Source organism: Pelodiscus sinensis, chromosome 11 (genome assembly GCF_049634645.1).
Source record: "Pelodiscus sinensis isolate JC-2024 chromosome 11, ASM4963464v1, whole genome shotgun sequence".
NCBI classification, from domain to species: Eukaryota; Metazoa; Chordata; order Testudines; family Trionychidae; genus Pelodiscus; species Pelodiscus sinensis.
In genome coordinates this window covers 34,266,957-34,288,974 of record NC_134721.1, presented here as the reverse complement: position 1 = coordinate 34,288,974, position 22,018 = coordinate 34,266,957, and the positions used below count along the sequence as shown (strand labels likewise).

Here is a 22,018-nt window from a genome sequence, read left to right as displayed (position 1 = left end):
AGAAGATATGCAAATACCCATGGAATTTGCATATCCTCTTTCGACACTCTACCGTAATCTACATGAGCCGAAGGGAGGATTCAATTTGCAACTGAGGAAAGCAAGAGACAGAGATTTAGGGCTCATGTAGACTATGCTAGAGTGTCGAAAGAGGATATGCAAATTCTCCTGGGATTTGCATATCTTCTGATCTCACTTTCAAAAGTGAGATTGGAAGAAGATATGCAAATACCCATGGAATTTGCATATCCTCTTTCGACACTCTAGCGTAATCTACATGAGCCCTAAATCTCTGTCTCTTGCTTTCCTCAGTTGCAAATTGAATCCTCCCTTCGTTCAGGCTGTAAACTCTTCACTGCAGGCACAGTGTTATGGTACCCAGCATAACTGGGGTGGGCCCCAGTACCAGAGGAGGTCTGTACACTGGTTGGTATGATAGGAGCACTGCTCTAGCAGGATGGAGACTTGATTTTTAGTCTGGGCCTCTTGCAGTGGCAACCATATCTTGAAGCAAAACCCACTCTTGTAAAACAAGTTTGTTTTCCTTTTTATTTTGTTCAACCAAATAAATACAAAGAACAGTGACAAACTCCAGGCCAATGGGCCCCTGCATGAGGAAATGTCAGTATGTACAGTCCTGTGTGATCAGGGTTTTGCAGCTTTGCTCATTTTGACGCTAACTGGAGTTTTCCTTCCTCACAGCCTCTGAAGTCATGATTACGTGAGGCTTGGCTTACGTATATTTAAAAAAGGTTTGTGGTGAAAAGCTTGAAAACGTGACCTCTAGCGGCTCAAATCAGAAGGAGAATATGAATCCTTCCTTCAGTCCCTCCTGCCCAGTTTAATATTAATCTTAAAATCACGAATTTTTTTAATCTTGTGATTTTTAGAGCCTGGGTTGTGGTTTTGGCATGCTTGGGGTTTGCAATGCTGGGTTTGTAACTCATAGACATGTTTGAGTCAATGGTTTATTCATAATTAAGCTTTCTGGATTCACCTAAAGGAGGGTTGGAATCATGGTTCAGAGGGAATGATTTGGAGGACTGCCCCCGGACTTCCTTCTGGGACAGCTTCAGGAAATTGCACTTAGACCATTTCTCAGTTGCCTGCATGCACTTAGCTCCCAGGTGCATTGGTGGGAGTTAAAAGGTGGAGAACGCTTATTTTCTTGCAGCATAATTCACTCTTCCTTTCCCCATCTCTCCTTGCTTGTCACTCCCAGGGGGGAGAATGGATCAAAAGATCTCTGAGGGAGGGACCAGCCTGGATAGCTCAAATATATCCATCCACATCAGGCATAAAAGTGTTGGAGCTACACTGCTGCTTGAAGGCTTCGTGGCAAAAGATGTGTGTGGATGGGGCAAGGAGGCGCCACAGGTGGCTGGTGTAGGAGTTTGCATGGCAGCCTGAGCCCTGGGGGACCTACATTCAATCCTCCACTTTGTTGTGTGACTGGGAGTAAGTCGCTGAGGGCCGAGGTCCTCAAAGCTTTTTACGTGCCTAATGCATCTATTTCAGTGCCTAGATATCTTTGAGTCGTTCACTGCCTCAGTTACTCCTTTGTAAAATGGAATAATGCTTCCCTCTCGCACAGGAGTGGGGTGAAGAGAAATATATTAAAATATTGTAAGGTGCCCAGATACTATGGTAATGGGGCTAACATAACTACCTCAGCTGCTCGTCCATGCCCCTGTATACTGCTCCAGCAGAGACCGGGGAAGAATTTCTCTACACCAATCCTCTTGAGTTGGAGACAGGCAGCGTGGGTTAGTGGTAGTATCCTGTGTCCGTGTGGTTGAATGGAACATTCTAGAACCCTTGGAAGGAGAGAGGTGCAGTTGTGCTTCTCGTCTTTCCCCCTCCAGAGGTCATCTTTCCCCACGTTACCTCCGCTTTTCACCTCTCTCAGTCCAGTGTTATCTGTGCCTCGCTAGCCCCAGATTACAAAGTGTTTCCCAAAACTCAACCAATGAAGCTTCACCTCCCATGCTTGCCCAAGGTGACAAGCTCTGAGAATGGAACTCCAGAGACCTGATGCCCCTGCTTTTATACTTGACACCACTCCCACCCCAGAATTGCAAACAGAATCCAGGAGTCCTGGCTCCCAGTGCCCCCCTACTCCAACCCATTATGCCTCTGGTACTTAGTTTCGGACTCTGCGCTGGGAAACAGAAGGATTTGGTTGTCCTGTCTACCATTCTCTGCTCTAATCACCAGACACCACTGTGCTCCCAGAATTGGGGCTCCAATGCAGGAGTCCTCCCAGTCCTTTCTTTAATCACTTGACACCCTCTCTCCTCCCAGCTGTGTCTGCTCTAACCACTGGATTCACTCCTTGTGAAGAGCCAAATACTGAAGTCCGGGACTCCTGACTCCCATTTTCCTGGCCTAAGTGGTAGGGTGCCTAGACCACACTTGTCTATGTGACTGAATGGCTGAAAGGTCCAATGTCCTTTTAGTCAAAGCAGCAATACTGGAAAGTGTTGAAAATCCCAAGAGGTCCTGTCACAACCTTGAATGGCTGGTTTCTATGGCCCCTTTGGCTTAGATTTTAAACCATTTTTTTTTCAATCCATTTCTCTCAAGCCCACAGCGCTAAATGTGCCAGCTTCATCTATTTGTTTTCCTGTTGATACGTCCACATTCATCGGTGTTTTAAGGAAGGTCGCTATCTGACAATGAGTTCAAGATTACAATGATAAATGGCGGCACGGTGTTCCGGAACCTGCCAGCTGTATCCTCACCCAGATCCCAAAGGCTGGGTTCATGGCCGTCTCGGAGGGATTCCCCTTCTGGCATCACAGCCAGGGCCCGTTCTGCTGCTGCAGTGCAGTTTGCCGGACATTCTTCATCCCAGCCCAGGGATTTCATCTAGGGGAAAAAGGCAAGGAACAGCAAATTGAGACAGCTGCTTGTTATATCTTGGTAAGAGCTGCTGGCACCTTGGCCATCAGCAGCAACACAGGCCCCCTGAGCTGGGAATAAAAATCAAGAGTCCCAACCCCCTATACCCACTGTTGTAACCACTAAGCCCTGTGGTCTCCTCAGAGCTGGCACTAGAACCCACAGACCTTTGACTCCCAATTTCTTCCTGCTCTAACCCTCCAGCTCCCCTTTCTGGAGCTGGCATAGAGCCCTTTGAGACAGGATTAGCGCTGGTGTATTAATTGTTTTCACATGTGTTCCCAGGGTCAAAATCCACTCAGTGGCGCCAAAGGAGGTTGACAATTGCTGGGCCCTTAGGCATGGTGGGAGGAGGCTGACTCCACGTTCCTGGAAGGGGAAGGGCCTTGGGCACCAGGGGGAGCAGGACTAGGAGCAGCTATTCCTCAGAGCTGCCTGGAGCGCACCATGTAGAGCTCCAATGGTGATTTAAGGGAACCTTGGCTCCTTTTGAATTGCCAGGCCCCAGGGCCAACTGCCCCTTTTCCCCCTCCCCCAACGGTGGCCCTGGCAGTGCCCAGGATCTCTTTTGTTCCACCCACCATCTATGCTTCCTCCACCAAGCCAATTTATTCTTCACCAGGGGGCTGCAGCGTCCCCACTCTTACAGATTATGAGGCTGGAGGGGACAACTGTGATCATCTTATTTGACCATCTGTCAAACACAGGCTATAGGGCTTCCCGGAATAATAATTCCCATTGGAACTAAAATGTTTTTTTTAAAGAAAAACAACCAATCTGGATTTAAAAATTGCTAATAAAGGAAAATCCACCACAGCCTTTGGTAAATTGTTCCAGTGGTCCGTTCCCCTCACAGTTAAGAAAAGGCACCTTATTTTTGGTCTGAATTGTACAGATTTGGCTGCTAGTCATTAGTTCTTGTTAGATTTTTGGCTAGTTTAATGAGCACTCCATTATTAAATTTCTTTTCCCCATGTACAGCGATAAGAGTGTTGAGTTAATAGCTTTTATTGACCCAGCGTCTGCTGGGGAGAGAGAGAGACGCTTTCAGGCTTACACAGAGCTGCTCTTCTCTTTATAAATACTTACAGAGCCCTCACCCTTCTCTTGGATAAACTAAATAGCCCAAGCTCCCTGAATCTTCCACTATATGGCAAATTTTTTAGTAAAGAGCCTAATTACTTGTAGCTGTTAGACTAAAGAGCCTCTATTATCAAATTACTGTTCCCCATGTAGGCAGTTACAGGTGGATCAAGTCTCCAGCAAGGTGCATGCATGTCTGCTGCAGCAAAATTGCCCCCTCCGTGCTCTTTACCAGTTCAGCACAACTGATGACATGGGGGATACTCTACTGCAGGGATCTCCAAACTTTTCAAGGTTATATCGTCCCTTACTCCTGTTCAGCCCCCTCCCTCTTCCTGGGGCCAGGAGCCGGGCTTCAGGAGGGTGTGGACAGGGTTGAGAACAGAGGGTGGGTCCTCAGCTGGGTGCAGGACTGGGAGTGGGACTAGAGCCACAGCCAGTCTGTGGTCAGGGCCTGTGACTGTGGGTGGCTTGGGGCTCAAGAGCCAGGGTTGCAGCTAGGGGCTGGGCCAGAGCAGAGCTGGGAATGGAGCAGGGCTGGGTGGTGCTTCCTCCCCATCTCCTGTAGGAGCTGTCCCCTTCAATCATCCCTCTAGGGGGGCATGCCCTACAATGTGGGGACCTCTGCCACACACACCCAACACTTCCTGGTATGATTCACCCTCCACTGCCCACCTGAGAAGCTAATCCCCTCCCCCCCCCCCCCCGCAATGGGCTCCCACGACCAGCTGTGTCTGGCTCACCATTCTGGGATTTGCCCCACATCTGCTCACTGGGCTGGAGCCCTATGGAAGGCCACCACTTGCTTGGGCATCTTCCTCCACCTCCTCTTGTCCCAGCGGCACAGCAGCAGCATCTTAAAGGTATCGCGAAAAGACTTACTGCACAGGGCATAGCACATGGGGTTGACTGTGCTGTTGACGTAGCAAAGCCAGTAGCCCAGCTCCCAGAGGCTCTTGGGAATGCAGTCCTGGCAGAAGGTGGACACCAGCACCATGATGTTGTAAGGTGTCCAGGTGAGAATGAAAGCCAGCAGGATAGCACTCAGTGTCCGGGCTGCTTTCTTCTCCTTGATCAGGGAGAGGGTCTTCCGTTCGGAGAGCTGTTTGCTCCTCTTCAGCAAATGGCTTTTGGCAGTCAGCACCCTCTTCTCTTTCGTTGGCTTCTTTGATGGTTTCTTGGTAGTGTTGGGGGATTCGGTGGCAGTACGAGGCTGAGCTAGGATCTTGCACAAGCCATTCCCTCCTACCCACGGTCCTCCAGCCAGCTTCCCCTGGTCCCGGGTGGGTTTGATGGTCGGCAGTGGGGACTGCGCTACACTGCCAATCATAGGCAGTTGGATCACCACTGAGCAGACACTCTGAACCTCAAAGGGCTGCTCCTCACCTTCTGACGATGTCAAGGAATCAGGAGAGCCGTCCTCCTCTTCCTCCTCCTCTGTATTGTTCCAGCTTCCATTGCTGTTCTGCTCCATATATAGCTTGACCTTCCTCCAACTGGGGAAGCAGCAGGCCTGTGTGGGGGCTGTTGTCACAGCAGAAGAAACCTTGATGGGTTGCAACCTCTCGGAGCTGCTGATGCTGCATCCGCCACCTCCTTTGGGCCTGTTGATGGTGGTCGGCCTGGCAATACTCTTGCTCTCTGAGCCCTGTAGGCAAGCTAGTTCCTTGGTCCTGTTTTCAGTCTCCCGGTAGATCCTCCAGTAGAGAATGATCATGATGGTGACCGGCAGGTAGAAAGCTGCAATGGCCGTGCCAGAAGTAATGATGGGCTGAGAGAGGAACTGAAGATAACAGGCTCCTGAGGGCACTGTCCTCTCCCCAACAAAGTACTGCCAGAACAAGATGGCAGGTGCCCAAAGGATGAAGGAAATAGCCCAAGCTAGGCCAATCATAATGGCTGCCCTCTTTGGTGTCCTCTTAGCCCGGTAAGTCAAGGGCCGTGTGACAGAGAAATAGCGGTCAAAGCTGATGATCAGGAGGTTCATGACTGAAGCATTGCTAGCTACATAGTCAAGGGCCAGCCAGAGGTCACAGGCTACGTTGCCAAGGGCCCAGTGGCCCATGATGATGTAGGTGGTGTAGAGGTTCATGGACACTGCTCCAATGATGAGGTCAGCACAGGCAAGGCTGAGTAGGAAGTAGTTGTTGACGGTCTTTAATTCACTGTTGACTTTGAAGGAGACCATCACAAGCAGGTTGCCCACCAGTGTGACCAGTGATAGGATCCCAGTCATCAGCACAATCAACACCACCTGCCACAAAGAATAGCCTCCATGCAGGGCATGCCCGGGGCTTCCCTGGGAGCCATTGAGGGCTGGTGGGACACCAGAAAGGTTCATGGTGCTGGGGTGGGGTCTCACCTCTCCCAGAATAGCATACTGAAATGACAACCACATTTGGTTCCCGCCGCTCCAATTCAAAACCTCTTTGGCTGAGAGAGGAAAGGTGAGCTGGGGTCTTCAGTCTGAGAACACCGCCTGGAATGAGGAAAGAGACTTAGCTGAGCTGGGAGAGAGGTTGGATTTAGAGCAGAGTGACATTTTTTGGACAAAATGTTTTTTCCTTGAAAAATGCAGATTCAGCTATGCTGAGATGTTTTGTGAATTCACGTTGGTTTTGCTGAATTGTCCATTTAATAAAATCCTCAGCATCTCCTCCCCAGTCAGAATGTTTCCTTCTGACATTTTCTAAATGAAATGTTTCGGTTTTTTGGTTTGAAACAATGTTTATGTAGAAATTTCATTCAATTATTTAAAAACATTCAAAAATGTTATAAAAGATCCAAATTGAAACAGAATATTGTTGTACCCAAAGGTTTTTTTAAGTGTCAGATGGGTAACCGAGTTAGTCTGTTTTAGCAAAAACAACGAGAAGTCCTATGACATCTTAAAGAGTAGCGTTTTTACTAGAGAATAAGCTTTTCTGGGCTATAGCTCTGACGAAGGGGGTTGCAGCCCAGAAAAGCTTATGCCCTAATAAATTTGCTCATCTTTAAGGTGTCACATTTAAAAAAAAAAGTTTGATCTGCAAAAAATGTTGAAAGCTTTCAATTTTGGTTCAACTTGCAATGAAAATGTCCCTCAAGTGCTGGGTAGCAAGGGTACTGGGGTAGGAGAACTGGATTCATTCCTGGCTTGATTTCTCTGTGACCTCAAGTAAGTCACATCCTGTGCAGAAGAGCAGTTTTGTTTAATAGTTAGGGCACTGGGCAGGGGCTCTGGACACCTGGGCTCAATTCCTGACTCTGCCACTAATCTTGGTCTAGCCATTTCCCCTTCCTGTGCCTGGTTCATGTCTCGCCATTGTCTATTTAAATAATGAGCTCTTTGGAGCAGAGACCCTCTCTTTGTGTCTGTGCAGCATGATAGGGGGCCTGATCTCAGTCAGGGTCTAGGCAGTGCTCTGCACACTGCCACCATACCAATGATCAGAAGAGGGAGCCAATGGAAAGACAGCGTCTTCAGGACCCTGAAGCCCATTGCTTGGAGTGGCTAAGGAGATCACAGGAGGCTACTCACCTTGTTATTGAGATTGTTTCTTTGAAACTTCCTGTCCATTCTCCAGTCCCATGATGTTGCCATGGCAGGGGGGCACTGACACATCTAAGATGTCACATCTAAGAAGGCCATCTGTGTCAATGAAAAGTAGTTACTCTCCTAGTTACTGCTAGGCAACTCTCAAATAGTCACATTTAGATTACTTGTTTTCACTCAAGATAACATCACAACCCCTATTTAGTTCAGTGATGCAGAGTTGGGTCCTTAGCCCTACAGGGCCCCTCGTGTATAGCTGTTTTATCTCTGATTAAAGGGACAGATTCAATTTTTACTTCAAACAAACTTTTACAAGGGCTTAATGTAGTGGAGCTCCACAGAGAACAGAATCTACCCTAACCTATCAGTGCTGCCATCTCATGCAACAACCTCTGTCCTTGTGCCAGCAGCTTCACATCCCATGAGCTAGAGCAGAGGTTCCCAACCTTTTCCAGATGGGGACCCATTCTGACAATTCAGGAAGACTTGGTGACCCAAGGCAATTCAAAAATGGGGAGAGGCGGGAGGGAAGAGCCACCCGGGGAGACACTTGGTGACCCTTTTGAAATGTAATGGTGACCCATATTTGGGTCCCGACCCATAGATTGGGAAACCCTAAGCTAGATGATCTGTTGGCTTATTACAAACAGAAGGAGCCCCCAGAACGCTGGGCAGTAGTAGAATTTGTACCATAGCAAATCAAGCTCTCCTGCTACACTGATAGGAGAAGATGCCTGTTTCCCTGATCACTAGTATCTAGAACTATCACAATGTCAGGACACAGTCCAAAAGTTTTCAAAGTGACTAATGATTTTGAATGCATTGATTTATTTTTTCAATGTGTGTGACAGAGAGGTCTGTCTCCTTATAGGCCTGGGGAGTTGGGATCATCCACCTGTGTTCTAAGGCAGTGTCTTTAAGAACAAGTAGTCCTGTGACACCTTAGAGCAGGGCTACTCAACATGCAGCCCGCAACCCGTTCGTTTGCAACCCACAGTGTGGTTCAGGTTTACGTGGGGCTCAACACATGGCTTGCAGGTGGGATCCTTTGAACATGGCCTCCACTGGGAACACGCTCCACAACAGAGAGGCCTCTCCCAGGCAGGGTGAGCACTGAAAGACACAAGCGGAGGGGCTGGCAGGAACAGACGGGTACAGGGTGTCAGCATTTGTAGTGCACCAGGGCTGACTGAAAAATACTAATTTTTCACCAGAAATTAAAAAAAAATCCCTTTCCCCCTGCAAAAGTTTGAGGAAAGTTAGGTTTTATTTCCACAATTAAAATATTAGACTGTGTGTTTTGGGTCTTCCTTACAAAATTTTCATTTGTAGAAAACTAATATTTTAATGAAAACTAGTCTATTCTCATTTTGTTTTGTTGTTATAGGTTGGGAGACAGGACAATTTTGATTAAATCAGAAATGAGAAAATCTGTCTTTTGTCCAAAAAGCAATTTTTGGTTGGGAGCAGTGTTCCCTCTATTTTTTCCAACCCATGTGTAGAATACATTTTGTTATGCGTACCAAAGCATGTTCAAGATGTGCACCACCAGTAGACATGCATGTTGCTGACTGTGAGCACTCTGCTAAACAGCTAGGTGGCATTTGAATCTCTCCTGGTTGGCTGCCCAAGTGGTCAGCTTACAGGGAACACTAGTTGGGAAGAAGAAAAGTTGTTGACTCTTTCTATTTCACACACTTCCAGGAATAGAATTACAGAGAAACAGACCTCCAATATAAAAAATGACCTAAATATTTTTCTGTTTTGCTTGCAGTGTTGTAGCCATAAGCCATGTTGGTCTCAGGACATGAATGACAAGGTAGGTGATGAGTGACATGTTGGTTCAATTTTTTATTGAACCACCAGCTGCTTGTGAAAGAGACAAGCTTCCAGTCTTTCAGGTGAAAAAGAGCTCTGTGAAGCTTGAAAGTTTGTCTCTTTCACTTGGTCCAATAATAGATATTACCTCACCCGCCTTGTCTCTCCATCATTTTTCTAGTCTGATTTAGTGTATCTAAGTTAAATAATAATGACTCTAGCTAAACTCTCATTGTTATCTAATCTAGTTTTATTTTATCTAATTCTATAATCTTCAATGTAAAAAAAAACCCTAATTTTATTTTAACTTAATCTTATTTTTGAAAATTGGACGGCATCCCTCTCCACGTAATATTTCTTGTATCACAGCAACTTCTATGAGCCCCAACTGAGATCAGAACCCTGTTGTGCTAGTTGCACAGACACATCCTAAAGCAGTGGTCCCCAACGCAGTGCCCGTGGGCACCATGGCACCCGCTGGGGCATTTATGTGCGCCCGCCGAGTGACCAGGGCCGGCCCAAGCCATTCTGCGCCCCGGGCAGCGGGCGTGTGACGCATGCACGACTCCGCCCCTGGGTGCATGGCACATGCGTGGCCCTGCCCCCTGGTGCGCTGCACACCTTACAGCTGCAATCGGGTGTGCGGCGCTCAATGGCAGCTCTAAGGGGCGCTGTGCGGCCCCTGGCCCCAGGCGCCACCCATAGGTTGGCGCCCCAGGCAGCTGCCTGGCTAGCCCCCCCGCTTAATCCGGTTCTGTGCGCGGTGCATGCGCAGCCTCACCCCCAGTGCGTGGTGCATGCGCAGCCCCTCCCCCCCCCCACGGCACATGAGCAGCCCTGCCCCATGGCACCCGGCAGCCCCAAAAGGTTGGGGACCACTGCCCTAAAGAGACAGCACCTACCCACAGGGCTTATAATTAAACAGATACAGGTTGAGAGGGAAAACAAGAAGCACAGGGAGGGAAAGGGACTTGTTCAGACTCACACAGCTGGTCAGTGAAAAAGCCAGGCATAGAAGCCAGGTCTACTGAAACCTAGCCCAGGCTACCTCTAGCTCTGTGGTAGGCAACCTGCAGCCCATCAGAGTTCTGTGTGTGGCCCATGAAACATTTGGTTCACCGTTGCCCATGCGCAAAGCTGCCAGATTCCGCTGGTTTCTGTCCACATAGGGTTTTTTTCCCTACAGGTATTACTAGTGTGACACACACACGAAAAGCACAAAGGGCATGTGAAGTGAGGTGCATGCTGACTGCACATTGTGAGAGCCCCATGCTCCCTCTGCAGCCTATCCAAGCGCTGCTACGGTTCAGTTGGCAAACCCTGCAAATTCTAGGTACGTACGTGTAATCCACATACCTAGGTTCCGTGTACATGGCATCATTTTTGCGGAAGAGGAAATGCAAATGAAGCGCTCATTAGCATTTCTTTCTCACTCTCATGTGCATATTCTCTCCTGATCCTTTTTGCGGAAGAAGTTTTTGCAGGAAAAAACCAGAGTGTAGCTGGGGCCATTTTGCACAAAAAAACCCTTTTGTGCAAGAACCCTTATTCCTCAAAAAATGAGGAAGAGGGCTCTTATGCAAAAGGGGGTTTTTGCACAAAAAGGCACCGTCTACACTGCACTTTTTTGAGCAAAAACCTCTTTCGCAAAAAGGATCAGAAGAGAAAATGCAAATGAGAGCGTGACGTATGCAAACGAGCGCTCCATTTGCATGTCCTCTTCCGGAAAAAGCTTGTAGTGTAGCTGTAGCGCATTTGTGTGGGTTACACAAGCACAGTTAGCAAGACTACCCTGTCCCGGGACACTGTCTTGGTGACAACAATCTTGTGGCCACTGAGATGAGGGAGGTCCACTCATGTGGCCCACTCACTGGCTTAGGCTGCTCTAGCTGCTAAGTCAGGCTGCCTCTCACTCCTGGGCTATTGCTAAGTATTCCAGTGAACAGTCACATGCGGGCAGCATGAATGGTTGAGATCAGTGTAACTGGGCATGTGTGTGAATGTATTTGTGCTGTGATAGTGCCCAGGGAGCCCCAGTCACAGACCAGGGCCCCATTGTGTTAGGTGCTACACAAATGTAGACCAAAGAGATGGAAATCTCCGCTGGTGACTAGCATTGTCTGAAGCCCGGCTCTGCTGCATCTGAGCTCCAGGGCTCTAGCTGTGGAGAAGGCTCAGGCGGCCATTCTGCTTTTCAAACCAAGCTCAAACTAGCACCTGCTCACTCCGGCTGTTTCTGGGATCTCTGCGGCTGCTCTGTGGAGGATTTTCAGCATCTCCAGCTCCCCTGGAGGCAGCTGGCAGTGTCCCACCTTGCAGCAGGGCCGCAACGTGACTCAAATTACTTGAGTGCTGCCCACTTCTGAGATTTCTTTAGCAAGGCTGAGACGTGGCTGGGGCCAGTCGTGCCATGACGTGAGACATGCCAGTTGTCTTCTGAATTAGAGTCCTCTGATTAGCCACCTGCCCCCCTTGTCTGCCTGACTAACCAAATAGGGCTGCAGCAGGCAGAAATGACCCCCCCCCCGCCTCCTGCTCCCTGTAGCACCCCAAAGCCAAACCCACAGGAGCGCAGGAGGGAGCTGAAGAACCCAGCAACCCAGGCCAGCTCTGCCTGTCCCCTCCTCTCCTCTGCTCCTGTGAGCAAGGTGATTCTGCTCCTTACCCCTCCCCTTTCAGCCTGCAGCACCCAGCCTGGGAAGGGGTGTGTGTGAGGAGCCCTTGGCACTGCCCCCAGCCGGGAAGCAGTAGAGGGACCCTGCTCAGCCCCCAGGCCTTGGAGAGGGTGGAGAGCCTCAGGAGGAACGGGTTAGGCAGGGGGTTGGGGGGCTGAACTAAGCAGGGCTGATCTAAGGGAGGATGTGGGGAGCTCAACTGATGGGCTGGGCAGAATTAATTGCTGGGCGGGAGAGGAGGAGGAGGGGGGTGAGAGCTCCTGCAGCATGGGCCAAAATGACTTATCCACTGCATTTTGGGGAGAGGAAACAGTAACTGTAACCCCCTCCCCCAGGCAGAGGCAGGGGAGTTCAGACATCAAAAGCCAGGCCAAGACATGCAATAGAGCCTTTAAAACTTCTCGTGTCGAGGCTGATGTGAATCATTACGTCTGATCTCCTGCGGCTGGCGGTACTGCTAGTGGCAAGGCTGTTGGTGTAGCTGAGGACCAGCCTGCCCTGGGTGATAGTCCCTCCTGCGTAGAGGGGCCAGCACAAAACCTTTGCACCATTGCAGGTCAGAGAGTCATTGGTGGGTGAGTTTCACACATTAATACACTACATCCACTGTGCACCAAGTGGGGATCAAACAGCTTTTTAGGATCAGACCCTTAGCTGTTTCAGTCAGCATCACACTATGGAAACCAGAGTAGTGATTTGCACCAGCTGAGGATTTACACGGATTTACACTACTTGGAGATCTGGCCCACTTTGTACATCAGTGGGTAAAAGTTAAAGTGTCAGTTTTCCCCTGTAGAGTGGACAGCTGTCTAGTGCTCTGTCTATCAGCTCCTCTGATCAGTCCTACCGATCTTGCAGTATCAAGACACTAGGGGAAAAAAAGACAACCCCCCCAGATGGCAGATCAATCATTCATTTTTCCTAACCTTGTAGGAGGTTTTTGTATTATTAGATGAGGTTTTAGCTAAATGAAATCTGGACTGGTGACTGGGAATCCATAGCTGTCTCATGCTATTTCAGTCTCTGCTTCATGCACAGCCTGGCTCCATGAGAGGAAGGCGGTAGCAATAACACAGTAATCAGAGTGTTTGTCTGGGCCAGGCCTCTGGATGGAGTTCTCAGGGCAAGGTTATACAGGTCAGACTAGATGATTACGCTAGTCCCTTCTGACCGCAGCTCATTTGTCATCCTCATCTCAGAAATGATCCAGCAGACATTGTCCCCTCTGGCCATAAGATCTACTTCTCTCTGGCCACCCAAATACAGAGCGGAAGTAGTGGGAGGGCTTCAGGGATGAGTAATCTGAATGTTGGAGACTTAGAGAAATTGGTCTCCATGTGGGAGGGGAGAAACCTATTTTCTCACACTGTTCCCCTCCTCTTCTTTTTCCAGGGGCAAATTATTTTTAAAGTGAGTGGTTTGCCCCCCTGTTCCCTAGCAAGCTAAAATGAGAACTGCCTGCTTTTTGCAATGTTTTCATTTTAAATAAAAAGAAAAAATTCCACCACCACGAACATTCGTATTTTGTTTAAAAAGCCATTTTTGTCCAAACAAACATCTTGACGACAATGTTTTTGGCCAGCCCATTAGTTACTGCTGTTAATTTTTATTATTTGTATTAGGAACATAGGGCTGTAGGACACCTCATGGATCACTGAGTCCAGTCCCTGCTAGTGTTGGGAACCCTGTCATAGAATCCCAGCAACAAGGTTATTTTGCTTCCTTTTTCTCTTACAGAGTGGCCGTTCCAAATGCTCATCACATCTGTGGAATTGTAATAATGCTTAGGAGCTCCAGTCATGGGCCAGGAGTCAGATTGCATTGGGCCAGGCACTGTACAAAGATAGAACAAAAACATGGTTCCGCCCCCAGAGTTACAAGCAAGTGCATCTTGGCTTAGCATGAACTGCGCACTAATTAATATTCCACAGATTCTAGCCTGTCCCCCTGCCCTGCCTAAGACTTCCTATTTCTGGTGGGTTTGAAAGGGAAGAATATAATGGGGGAGGTTTTTTACCTATTATGGCAGAAAAATGACTGTTGGGTAACCCAAGCAGCAGTGATGGGAAGTGAACGGCACATGAATAATTGAAGGGGGATGGCATGGTGCTGTGGAAGCAAAAAGCAAGATGCAGAGCCCCAGAGACCTCTCCTTTCCCAAATCGCCTTGCCCTTCCTTGGCATCCTTTAAAGGGCTCAGAATGCTTTGTCTACACACTCAGGCATGTGCCTTTAATTATACCAGGTTTTTATAAATGGCCCAACACCCCCCTCTGCAGTTCGAGTGCTAAAAATGGGAGTGAGATTTGGGCTAATCATGCTGAAATACCTGCCTTGAGATCTGCAGATTAGGGGAGGACAGATCGTTAGCTGGCTGCCTGGGGAATCTAGGGAGAACTTGGGCAAGTCGTTTAGCTGCTGTGTGCCTCAATTTTCCCTTTTGCAAATTAGGGGTAATATCACTGCCCTATCTCTGAGGGGGTTTGTCACATTAAAAATAGTGAGGGGTTCAGATACTATTGTGGTGGGAGCCAGGTAAGCACTTCCGATCCAGTTGCTGTGTGCTTTTATGAGAGCAATGTAATGCTTTGTGAGTGAAAATCCCAATTCCTCCCTTGCACAGGTCCCTGTTAGTGCCAGTTCACTGACATCTGATTTTCCTTGTGAACCTCATCCTCAGCCCTTTGTTTCCCTGCCCCGTTACTGCCCTGAAATTCAAGGAATGCGACTGATCAGGAGTGCTGTTCACAGCTCAGGACAGCTGCTGATGGGAAGGGAGTAGGGGAGACTGTTGGAGAAGTGTCAGAACCTTTCTCCTTTCTTCCTGGATAATGCCCTGCAAGTCAGGTCCATTTAAAGGGGGATTACATGGTGGCACGGCCAGAAAATTGAATGTAGGCACCACGTGGGCTCCACTTATTAAATATGCCTTTGTTTAGAGGCACTTTGCTTTTAAGCCTCCCAGTAAAAATCCTCCACCCTGTTGTTATTGCTGCCCATAGGTTGAAATTGGGTGTGATTCTGTTTGGAAGAAAAGGAGCCCTGAGTGCAATTTATAGAAAAAGGCAAAAAAGTCCATTTCCTTGGCAGCATGTGAAACACACACCTCACATGCAATTTCCTTCCAAAGAATCCCTGCCCTACATTCCTCATGCCAGCACTAAGCCTCAAAAGAGGTGACCTCTGCCCCCTGGCTTTCTTTAGGGCCCAGAGTGCATTGTAAACTAGAGTTGTGATTTCCTCTGCTCGTGTACATGTACTTGTGCTTGTTCTCATCAAGGAAGCAGGAGTATAAATAGCAGTGTAGCCGCAGTAGAGGGATGACTTAGCTGTGCCGAGTACAAAACCCTCCTGGAACTGCGGGGTTTGTACTTGGCGCAGCTAAGCCATGCTTCCGCTACCCATCTGCTCTGGCCACATGCATGGGTGGTGGGTGAACGTTGGGCTGGGGACTTGCCTCCCCCAGCCCTGCCCCTTCTGTCCAAGAGCCTGCCCCCCACAGAAGCTAAGCCCTTGCCATTGCAGGGGCAAGCCTCCCTGGTCCTGGAGAACCAGGTGGGAGGGGAGGGCAGGCAGCAAGTGGCCCCAGCGTAGCCTACCCAGCCTGGAGCATGAAGAAGGCGGGTGAAGTGCGGCCCAAAGTTCCCTGACCCCAGAGCATGGGGAGGGCGGGTGGCCCTAGCCTTCCCCTGCCTCTTATATGTGCTGCCCATGGCCACGTGGCTGTTTACATTTGCACTAGTGCAAGTCTGTTTTCATGAGAAGAGGAGTCACTCCCTTAACTTCCAGCTTCAGTGTCATTGTGTCCTGGGCTTAGTTACCTAGAACTCATAAACTGGAAGCGTTTATCTGGAAGTTTATCTGTGGCTCCGCAGAGTCATGAGACTTCCTTGTCAACCTCCTTCAGCTGGCCACCCAGCAAACCAGAGGAGGAAGCTCAGTAAGAGAGAGGGAGGGAGAGAGAGTGTGTGTGTGTGGCGGGGGGAGTGCGCCCTGGGTCTGTGTCCTGTCTCTCCTCTACTTATGCTCTGGGAAGAATACTTATCAGGATGGGTAGGAATGGTGTCCCAAGCCTCTGTTGGTCAGAAACTGGGAATGGGTGACAGGACAGGGATCACTTGATCATTACTTGTTCTGTTCACTCCCTCTGGGGCACCTGGTACTCAGAGGCGGCCTGTCCATATAGGCGAACTGGGCGGTCGCCTAGGGCGCCAAGTTAAATGGGGTGCCAAATGGTGGCGCAATATCAGTAAGGGGTTTAGAGGTGGGGGCGCCGATTGCATGGTTCGCCTAGGGTGCCAGTTGCTGGCAGCTAGTCTAGGGCCACCCCTGTTGGCGCTGGCCGCTGTTGGCAGACAGGATACTGGGCTAGATGGACCTTTGGTCTGACCCAGTATGGCCATTATTATGTTCTTTGGGGGGGGGGGCAGAGGAGGTGCCCATTAACTCTTTAGAAACCTTTGAGACTTGATGGGTGCTGCTAGGGAATCCCTTGGGGATCCCTGATTTTCAACCTTTGACCTTCACTCCCACCCTATCTTTTCATTTGTTGTCCCTCATATTTGCTTGCCAGCTGGAATCAGTGGCTTCTCCCCCTTCTTTGAGTGGTCAGGCCTTAGATTTGGATGGGCCTGGACCTGCTCATCCCATTACCTATTATAGGTACAGGCCTTTCCTCTCCCAGAAGTAGGGGTAGAACCCAGCAGTCCCAACTCTCAGCCCAACCTGGGCTTGGCTTCAAACTGGTTTCTGTCCTGTTTGTCATGTTGTTTGACTCCCCTATGCTCGGAAAGCAGAAGCCCCGCCCTTTGTGGCCAGGCCAAGCTATGGCAGGGAGCAGACTGCTCCCAGCATTACCTCAAGTCCAGCAAGCGTCATTCTAATTACTGACTGGCCGGCCAGTCCACTGGGAGGCAGGAATATAAGGATCATGTGAAAAAGGATGACCCACAATCAGGCCTCGGAGCCCTGTCATCTGGAGAGCATCAGCCATATGGACAAACTCCATTGCTATCACAGCACACGGCCCCACTGCTTCTAATTGGCTCAAATATGCCTTTAATTGGCAATGATTATTTACTTAGCTGTGCAGTTCGGCTTTGGTTTTAATGCTGCATTTGCTGGTGGCCTGGGCTGTAGCCTGAAATTTTAGCTGCTGTAAATCAGCGACGTGCTACCAAAGTTACATTTATGACATTAACGCAGTCTGAGGCCATGGCAAGCTGGAAATACCACAGATAGGGTATGTCTACACTACCCCCCTAGTTCGAACTAGGAGGGTAATGTAGGCATACCGAACTTGCTAATGAAGCCCGGGATTTGAATTTCCCAGGCTTCATTAGCATAAAGCCGGCTCCACCATTTTTAAAAGCCGGCTTGTTCGAACCCCGTGCCGCGCGGCTACACGCGGCACAGGCTAGATAGTTCGAACTATGTAGCCATTCTGATCTATCTGTACACTTCGTTCCACGAGGCGTACAGATAGTTCGGAATAACTACATAGTTCGAACTATCTAGCCTGTGCCGCGTGTAGCCGCGCGGCACGGGGTTCGAACAAGCCGGCTTTTAAAAATGGCGGAGCCGGCTTTATGCTAATGAAGCCCGGGAAATTCAAATCCCGGGCTTCATTAGCAAGTTCGGTATGCATACATTACCCCCCTAGTTCGAACTAGGGGGGTAGTGTAGACATACCCATACTGAGCGTGGTTGAGGCCCACACTGCTTCACAGACCCTGACGCAGAATGGGGCGCTGCCAGGCTGGTGCTCCACAGACCCTATCTTGCCACAAGTTTCTCAGACCCTGACTGCAATTGATGGCCTTTGTGTGAGCATGGCACAGACCCCATTGCATCAGCACCCTGTTGTGCTGGGTGCTACACAAATTCATAAGGGCAGACAGTCTGCCCCAAAGAGCTCACAATTGAAGTAGATGAAGGGTGAAGTAGAAAGAGGCACAGAGCCCTTTTGTGCTCCATCCCAGGCGGGTTTGCTTCTCTCTTGCTTCTAATCCTATATTTGCCCACGAAGGAGGCAAGCAGGTAAAAATGCAAAAGAAGTTTTCCGGCAGCTTATGTTATTGTCCCCGCACGTCTCGTCTTTCTGTTGAACCTTGTGTAAATATCACGTCACATGTCAAACAAACCCTCCCACTAACTTGATGGCATGTGAGCCCTTATTTAAAAAAGGGGCGGCAGGAGCTGCTCCTAGAGCGGCAGCTTGCAGCAGTGATGATGTGGGGTTTGGGGCTGTTGCTCTAGAGGCATCAGAATTGCCAAACAAGGTCAGACCTGCATGCCCGTCTGGCCTCCGACATTGGCCGGTCCCCCAGCGAGTTTCCTTTCGAACTCCCATTGCGTTATGGCCAGAAGCAGGAAGATTTACAGCCTTACTTATCTCTACGCCTGTAACTCAAATGACAACACTTTGCACTGGCCGTCTTGAGAGTCTAGGATTCAGTTGTAGCTGCTGCTGTATGGAGCCTTACTGAGGCATGTGAGGAGTTGTGATGGAGGGACCGATGCTTAGGTTGCTTGCTTAGGACTTTGGACACCAAGCTTTAATTCTGTTATCTGATATAGGCAGCTTGGGCAAGTTGCTGTTTGAAATCTATGGGACCTAGGTGCCTAAAAACCTTTGAGGAGCTGGGCCTGTGCGTTAGCTTCCTCCTTGATAAGCTGAGGGGTGCGTATGAAGCTGATGTTTTCCAGATTGTGAGGTGCTAGGGTATTATTGTAATGGGGCTGTGTAGGGATGCACAATGGAATTTGCTCCTTTCTTTCTGCGCTCACAGACTGAAGATTAATACAGGGCTTGACTGTGGAAACTCAGATTTCAGGCTGTTTTCAGACCTGCTTTTCCAAATTCATAGATTGTAAGGCAAGCCTACTGAGGGGGGTTGAAGGTGGTAAAGGGAGCAACTGATCCTGGGCTCAGTGATACAAAAGGGTCAAGAGCCCCCCCACTGCAGCTTTAATCCCTTTAATCACACCATAATCTAAAATTCAGCAGCTCACTGTCCCTTTATTTCCTTCAATGGGAGGAATTTTTCTCTGTTATAGGGGCTGTGTCTAGACTGCATGCTTCTTTCGGAAGATGCTTTTCTGGAAGAGATCTTCTGGAAAAACTTCTTCCGAAGGAGAGCGTCCACACTGCAAAAGCGCATTGAAAAAGTGATCTGCTTTTTTCAAAGATAGCGTCCACACTGAATGGATGCTATCTTGCATTTCTACTGTGATTACTATGGACAGAGTGGCCACCAGGTCACCTGTGCTTTTTCCTCTTTCCTCTTCTTCTAAAAGAACTCTCTCTTCCCCGTCCACACACGCCTTTTTCCTAAAGAGCTCTTTCAGAAAAAGGCCTCTTCCTCGTAAAATGAGGATTACCAATGTCGGAAAAACCTCTCTGTTCTTTCAATTTTCTTTTGGAAGAACCTGATTGCAGTGTGGACATAACTGAAGTTTTTTCAGAAAATGGCCGTTTTTCAAAAAAAAATCTGTAGTGTAGACATACCCGGAATCTACCCCCAACTTCATGTCTAATAACCATCATGTTATCTGCACTCCTTGAAAAAGATCATTTAAGGAAGAATCTCTCTGGGAATTTAAGGGAGTGAGTGTGAATGAGCGTAAGAGATGCTGGACAGAAGCTGTTTGCAATTGGCTGCCTGGTTTGCTTTGAATAGATTAGAAAAGCATGAAACTGTCTTGTTTGGACCCTCTCAGGAGTGCTGTCTGAGTGTTTTTGGTCATAGATGCCTGCAGTGGGTACTGTATGACAGTACTATAGTTATAACAGAAGGGGGCTGGAAGCTGGGAAACCTCGGTTCTGTCACCTCTCTAGGAGTTAGGTTGTTTAGTAAATTAGAGCAGAGGTACGTAAAATCCAGCTTCTTGGCCACAGCCTGCCTTTGGCACCCCAGCCTCTCCCTCTGCCTTATGCACCCCTGTCCCTCGTAACCCAAACCTCTGCACCCCAGTCCTCTGCCCCAGGTCACAACTGCCTCCTCTCCTAGGTCACAACCCAAACCCCTGTCCTGGGTCACAAGCACTTCCTTCACCCAAACTCCCTCCCAGATCCCCTCCTGTACTCCAATTCCTTACAAGAAGCTCCCTTCTGCACCTAACCTCCATCCCAGACCCTCCACCTCTGCCATTTACAAAGTGCAGCCTTTGACCACTTACCAAATTCTTGGAGTGGTCCCAAAAATTATTGCTCATCCCTGGGGTATAACCAGGGGACTGGGAGATAAAAATTCCTGGGTTGCTCTGCCACTTACTTGATGTGTTGCCTTGGACAAGTCACTTTGCCTCTGTCGCCTTAGCAGCCTTTGAGTGTCCTGTCTATTTAGATGTCAAGTGCTTATGGGACAGAGACTGTGTTTTAAATGCGTCTGTGCAGCTCCCAGCATAATGGGGTCGGGGTGCAGTCAGGGTCTGTGTCGCTCCCAATACAGTAAGGTTCTAATCATGGTCAGGGTAGTGCCCAATGGGATGGGAAGGCTCCAGCTGGGGGTTGGTGAAGTGCCCAGCAGGATGCGGGGGAGGGGAGGGGGGTTCCAACTGGAATTGGTGCAATGGGATAGGAAGCCCTCAAACTTAGTAAGGCCTTTTAGATGCTATCAGATAAAAACCTGCTAGAGGAAATTCAAAGGAAAGATTAAAATCGTATTCTCTCTTCTCCGCAAAGTCCATCTTTTTGAACAGTAGAGAGACGCGGGGGCTAATGCAAGGTTCTGTTTGATGAGTGCATGTTTAATGGTGACCCTGGGTGATGTGAAATCAGGTGACTTGAGATGACTCCATGAATTTACATTGTCTCCGTCTGTGGCTTGTTTTTTAGAACAGCTTCCCCGCCACTTTTACACATCCTGTGCTGCTAGAGAGTGCTCAACACAAGCGCTGACAAACTCCAGGCAAAATGGCCCTTTTCAGGGATGATTAAGGGAGGAGAAAATGCCTTTTGCTCCCAGCAGGAAATGGAAGTGTCGTGTTTACCATGGACACAGTTAAAATAAATATCTAGTGCAGGATTTTCCTTATCATTGTGGATTAGTGGAGAGTCACTGGATTGTGAATGAGCATTCCTGGGTTTTGTTCCAACTGAGTGGAGAATGGGGACTAGTAGTTTGAGGATGTGGGGGAGTCCTGAATCAGGAATTACTGGATTAATGCTTAAAAGTTTTAGTCAAACATAAGTACAGGGATAACTGGGTGAAATTCTCTGGCCTGACCTATGTAGGCAGCCAGATTAAATGATCTGATGGTTCCTTCTGGTCTGAAAATCTACCAATTGTTGATTCCTGGGTTCTATTGCCAACCCTGGGAGGGGAGTCTAGTGGTTATATCACAAGGGCACTGGCAGTCAGGACTCCTACTTGAATTGCCAGCTGTGGAAGGGCAGTGAGTTTGATCAGCTAGACCAGAATTTCCCAAAGTGTGGTCTGCGGCCCAGTACCGGTCCTTAGAAAAAAAAAAGTGGTCCTTAGAAAAATTATCCCGCACAATCCTATTAATTTGTGTGACGGGGTAGCAGCACCCCGAACTGCTGAGTGCAGTGGCGTAGCCCTCTTGGGAGAGAGCCCGCCACCGTGGTGTCTCTGCCAGACATGCTCCCGGGTGGTGGGGCTAGTTCTGGCAGGCGCTAGAACCCAGGGAGAAGGCCGTGCGCACTGATGCAGAACGCCCAGTGCCGGATGCAGCCAGGGGAGCTAGCACCGGCGGGTAAAGCGGCCGGGATTGGGGCCAAGAAAGGGGGCGGAACAACCCTCCAGACAGGTAGAGCCAGTGACACAATTTATTTGCATATTCATCATTTGCTTAATGAATATGCAAATAAATGTTACCAGTCCTCCAAAAGCTTGTGGATGGGTTTACTGGTCCCCAGTATCAAAAAGATTGGGAACCACTGAACTAGACATTAGGAATAAGGACTCCTGAGTTCTCAGCTCCTGGCTTTCTCACCAGTGTGTGATCTAAAACAAGGTATGTCACCAAGCTGTGCCTC

At 48.9% G+C, this 22,018-nt stretch overlaps 1 protein-coding gene across 4 annotated transcripts in view; it reads right to left on the bottom strand.

Moving 5' to 3' along the window:
* Positions 1–521: 521 nt before the first annotated feature.
* CHRM1 (cholinergic receptor muscarinic 1) overlaps positions 522–22,018 on the bottom strand; it is a 44,205-nt gene continuing 22,708 nt past the window's right edge. For 2 of the 4 annotated variants that reach the window (XM_014580325.3, XM_075939129.1), the window contains exons 2-4: positions 7,508–7,618; positions 4,731–6,466; positions 522–2,871 (exon numbers count right to left, since the gene is read on the bottom strand). In XM_014580325.3, the coding sequence (XP_014435811.2) occupies positions 4,757–6,385 (1,629 nt within the window). In that variant the 5' untranslated portion in view covers positions 6,386–6,466; positions 7,508–7,618 and the 3' untranslated portion in view covers positions 522–2,871; positions 4,731–4,756. Of the gene's footprint in view, positions 2,872–4,730; positions 6,467–7,507; positions 7,619–9,045; positions 9,893–22,018 lie in introns of those variants that run through there. The other 2 variants (XM_075939128.1, XM_075939130.1) reach the window with 2 other exon arrangements.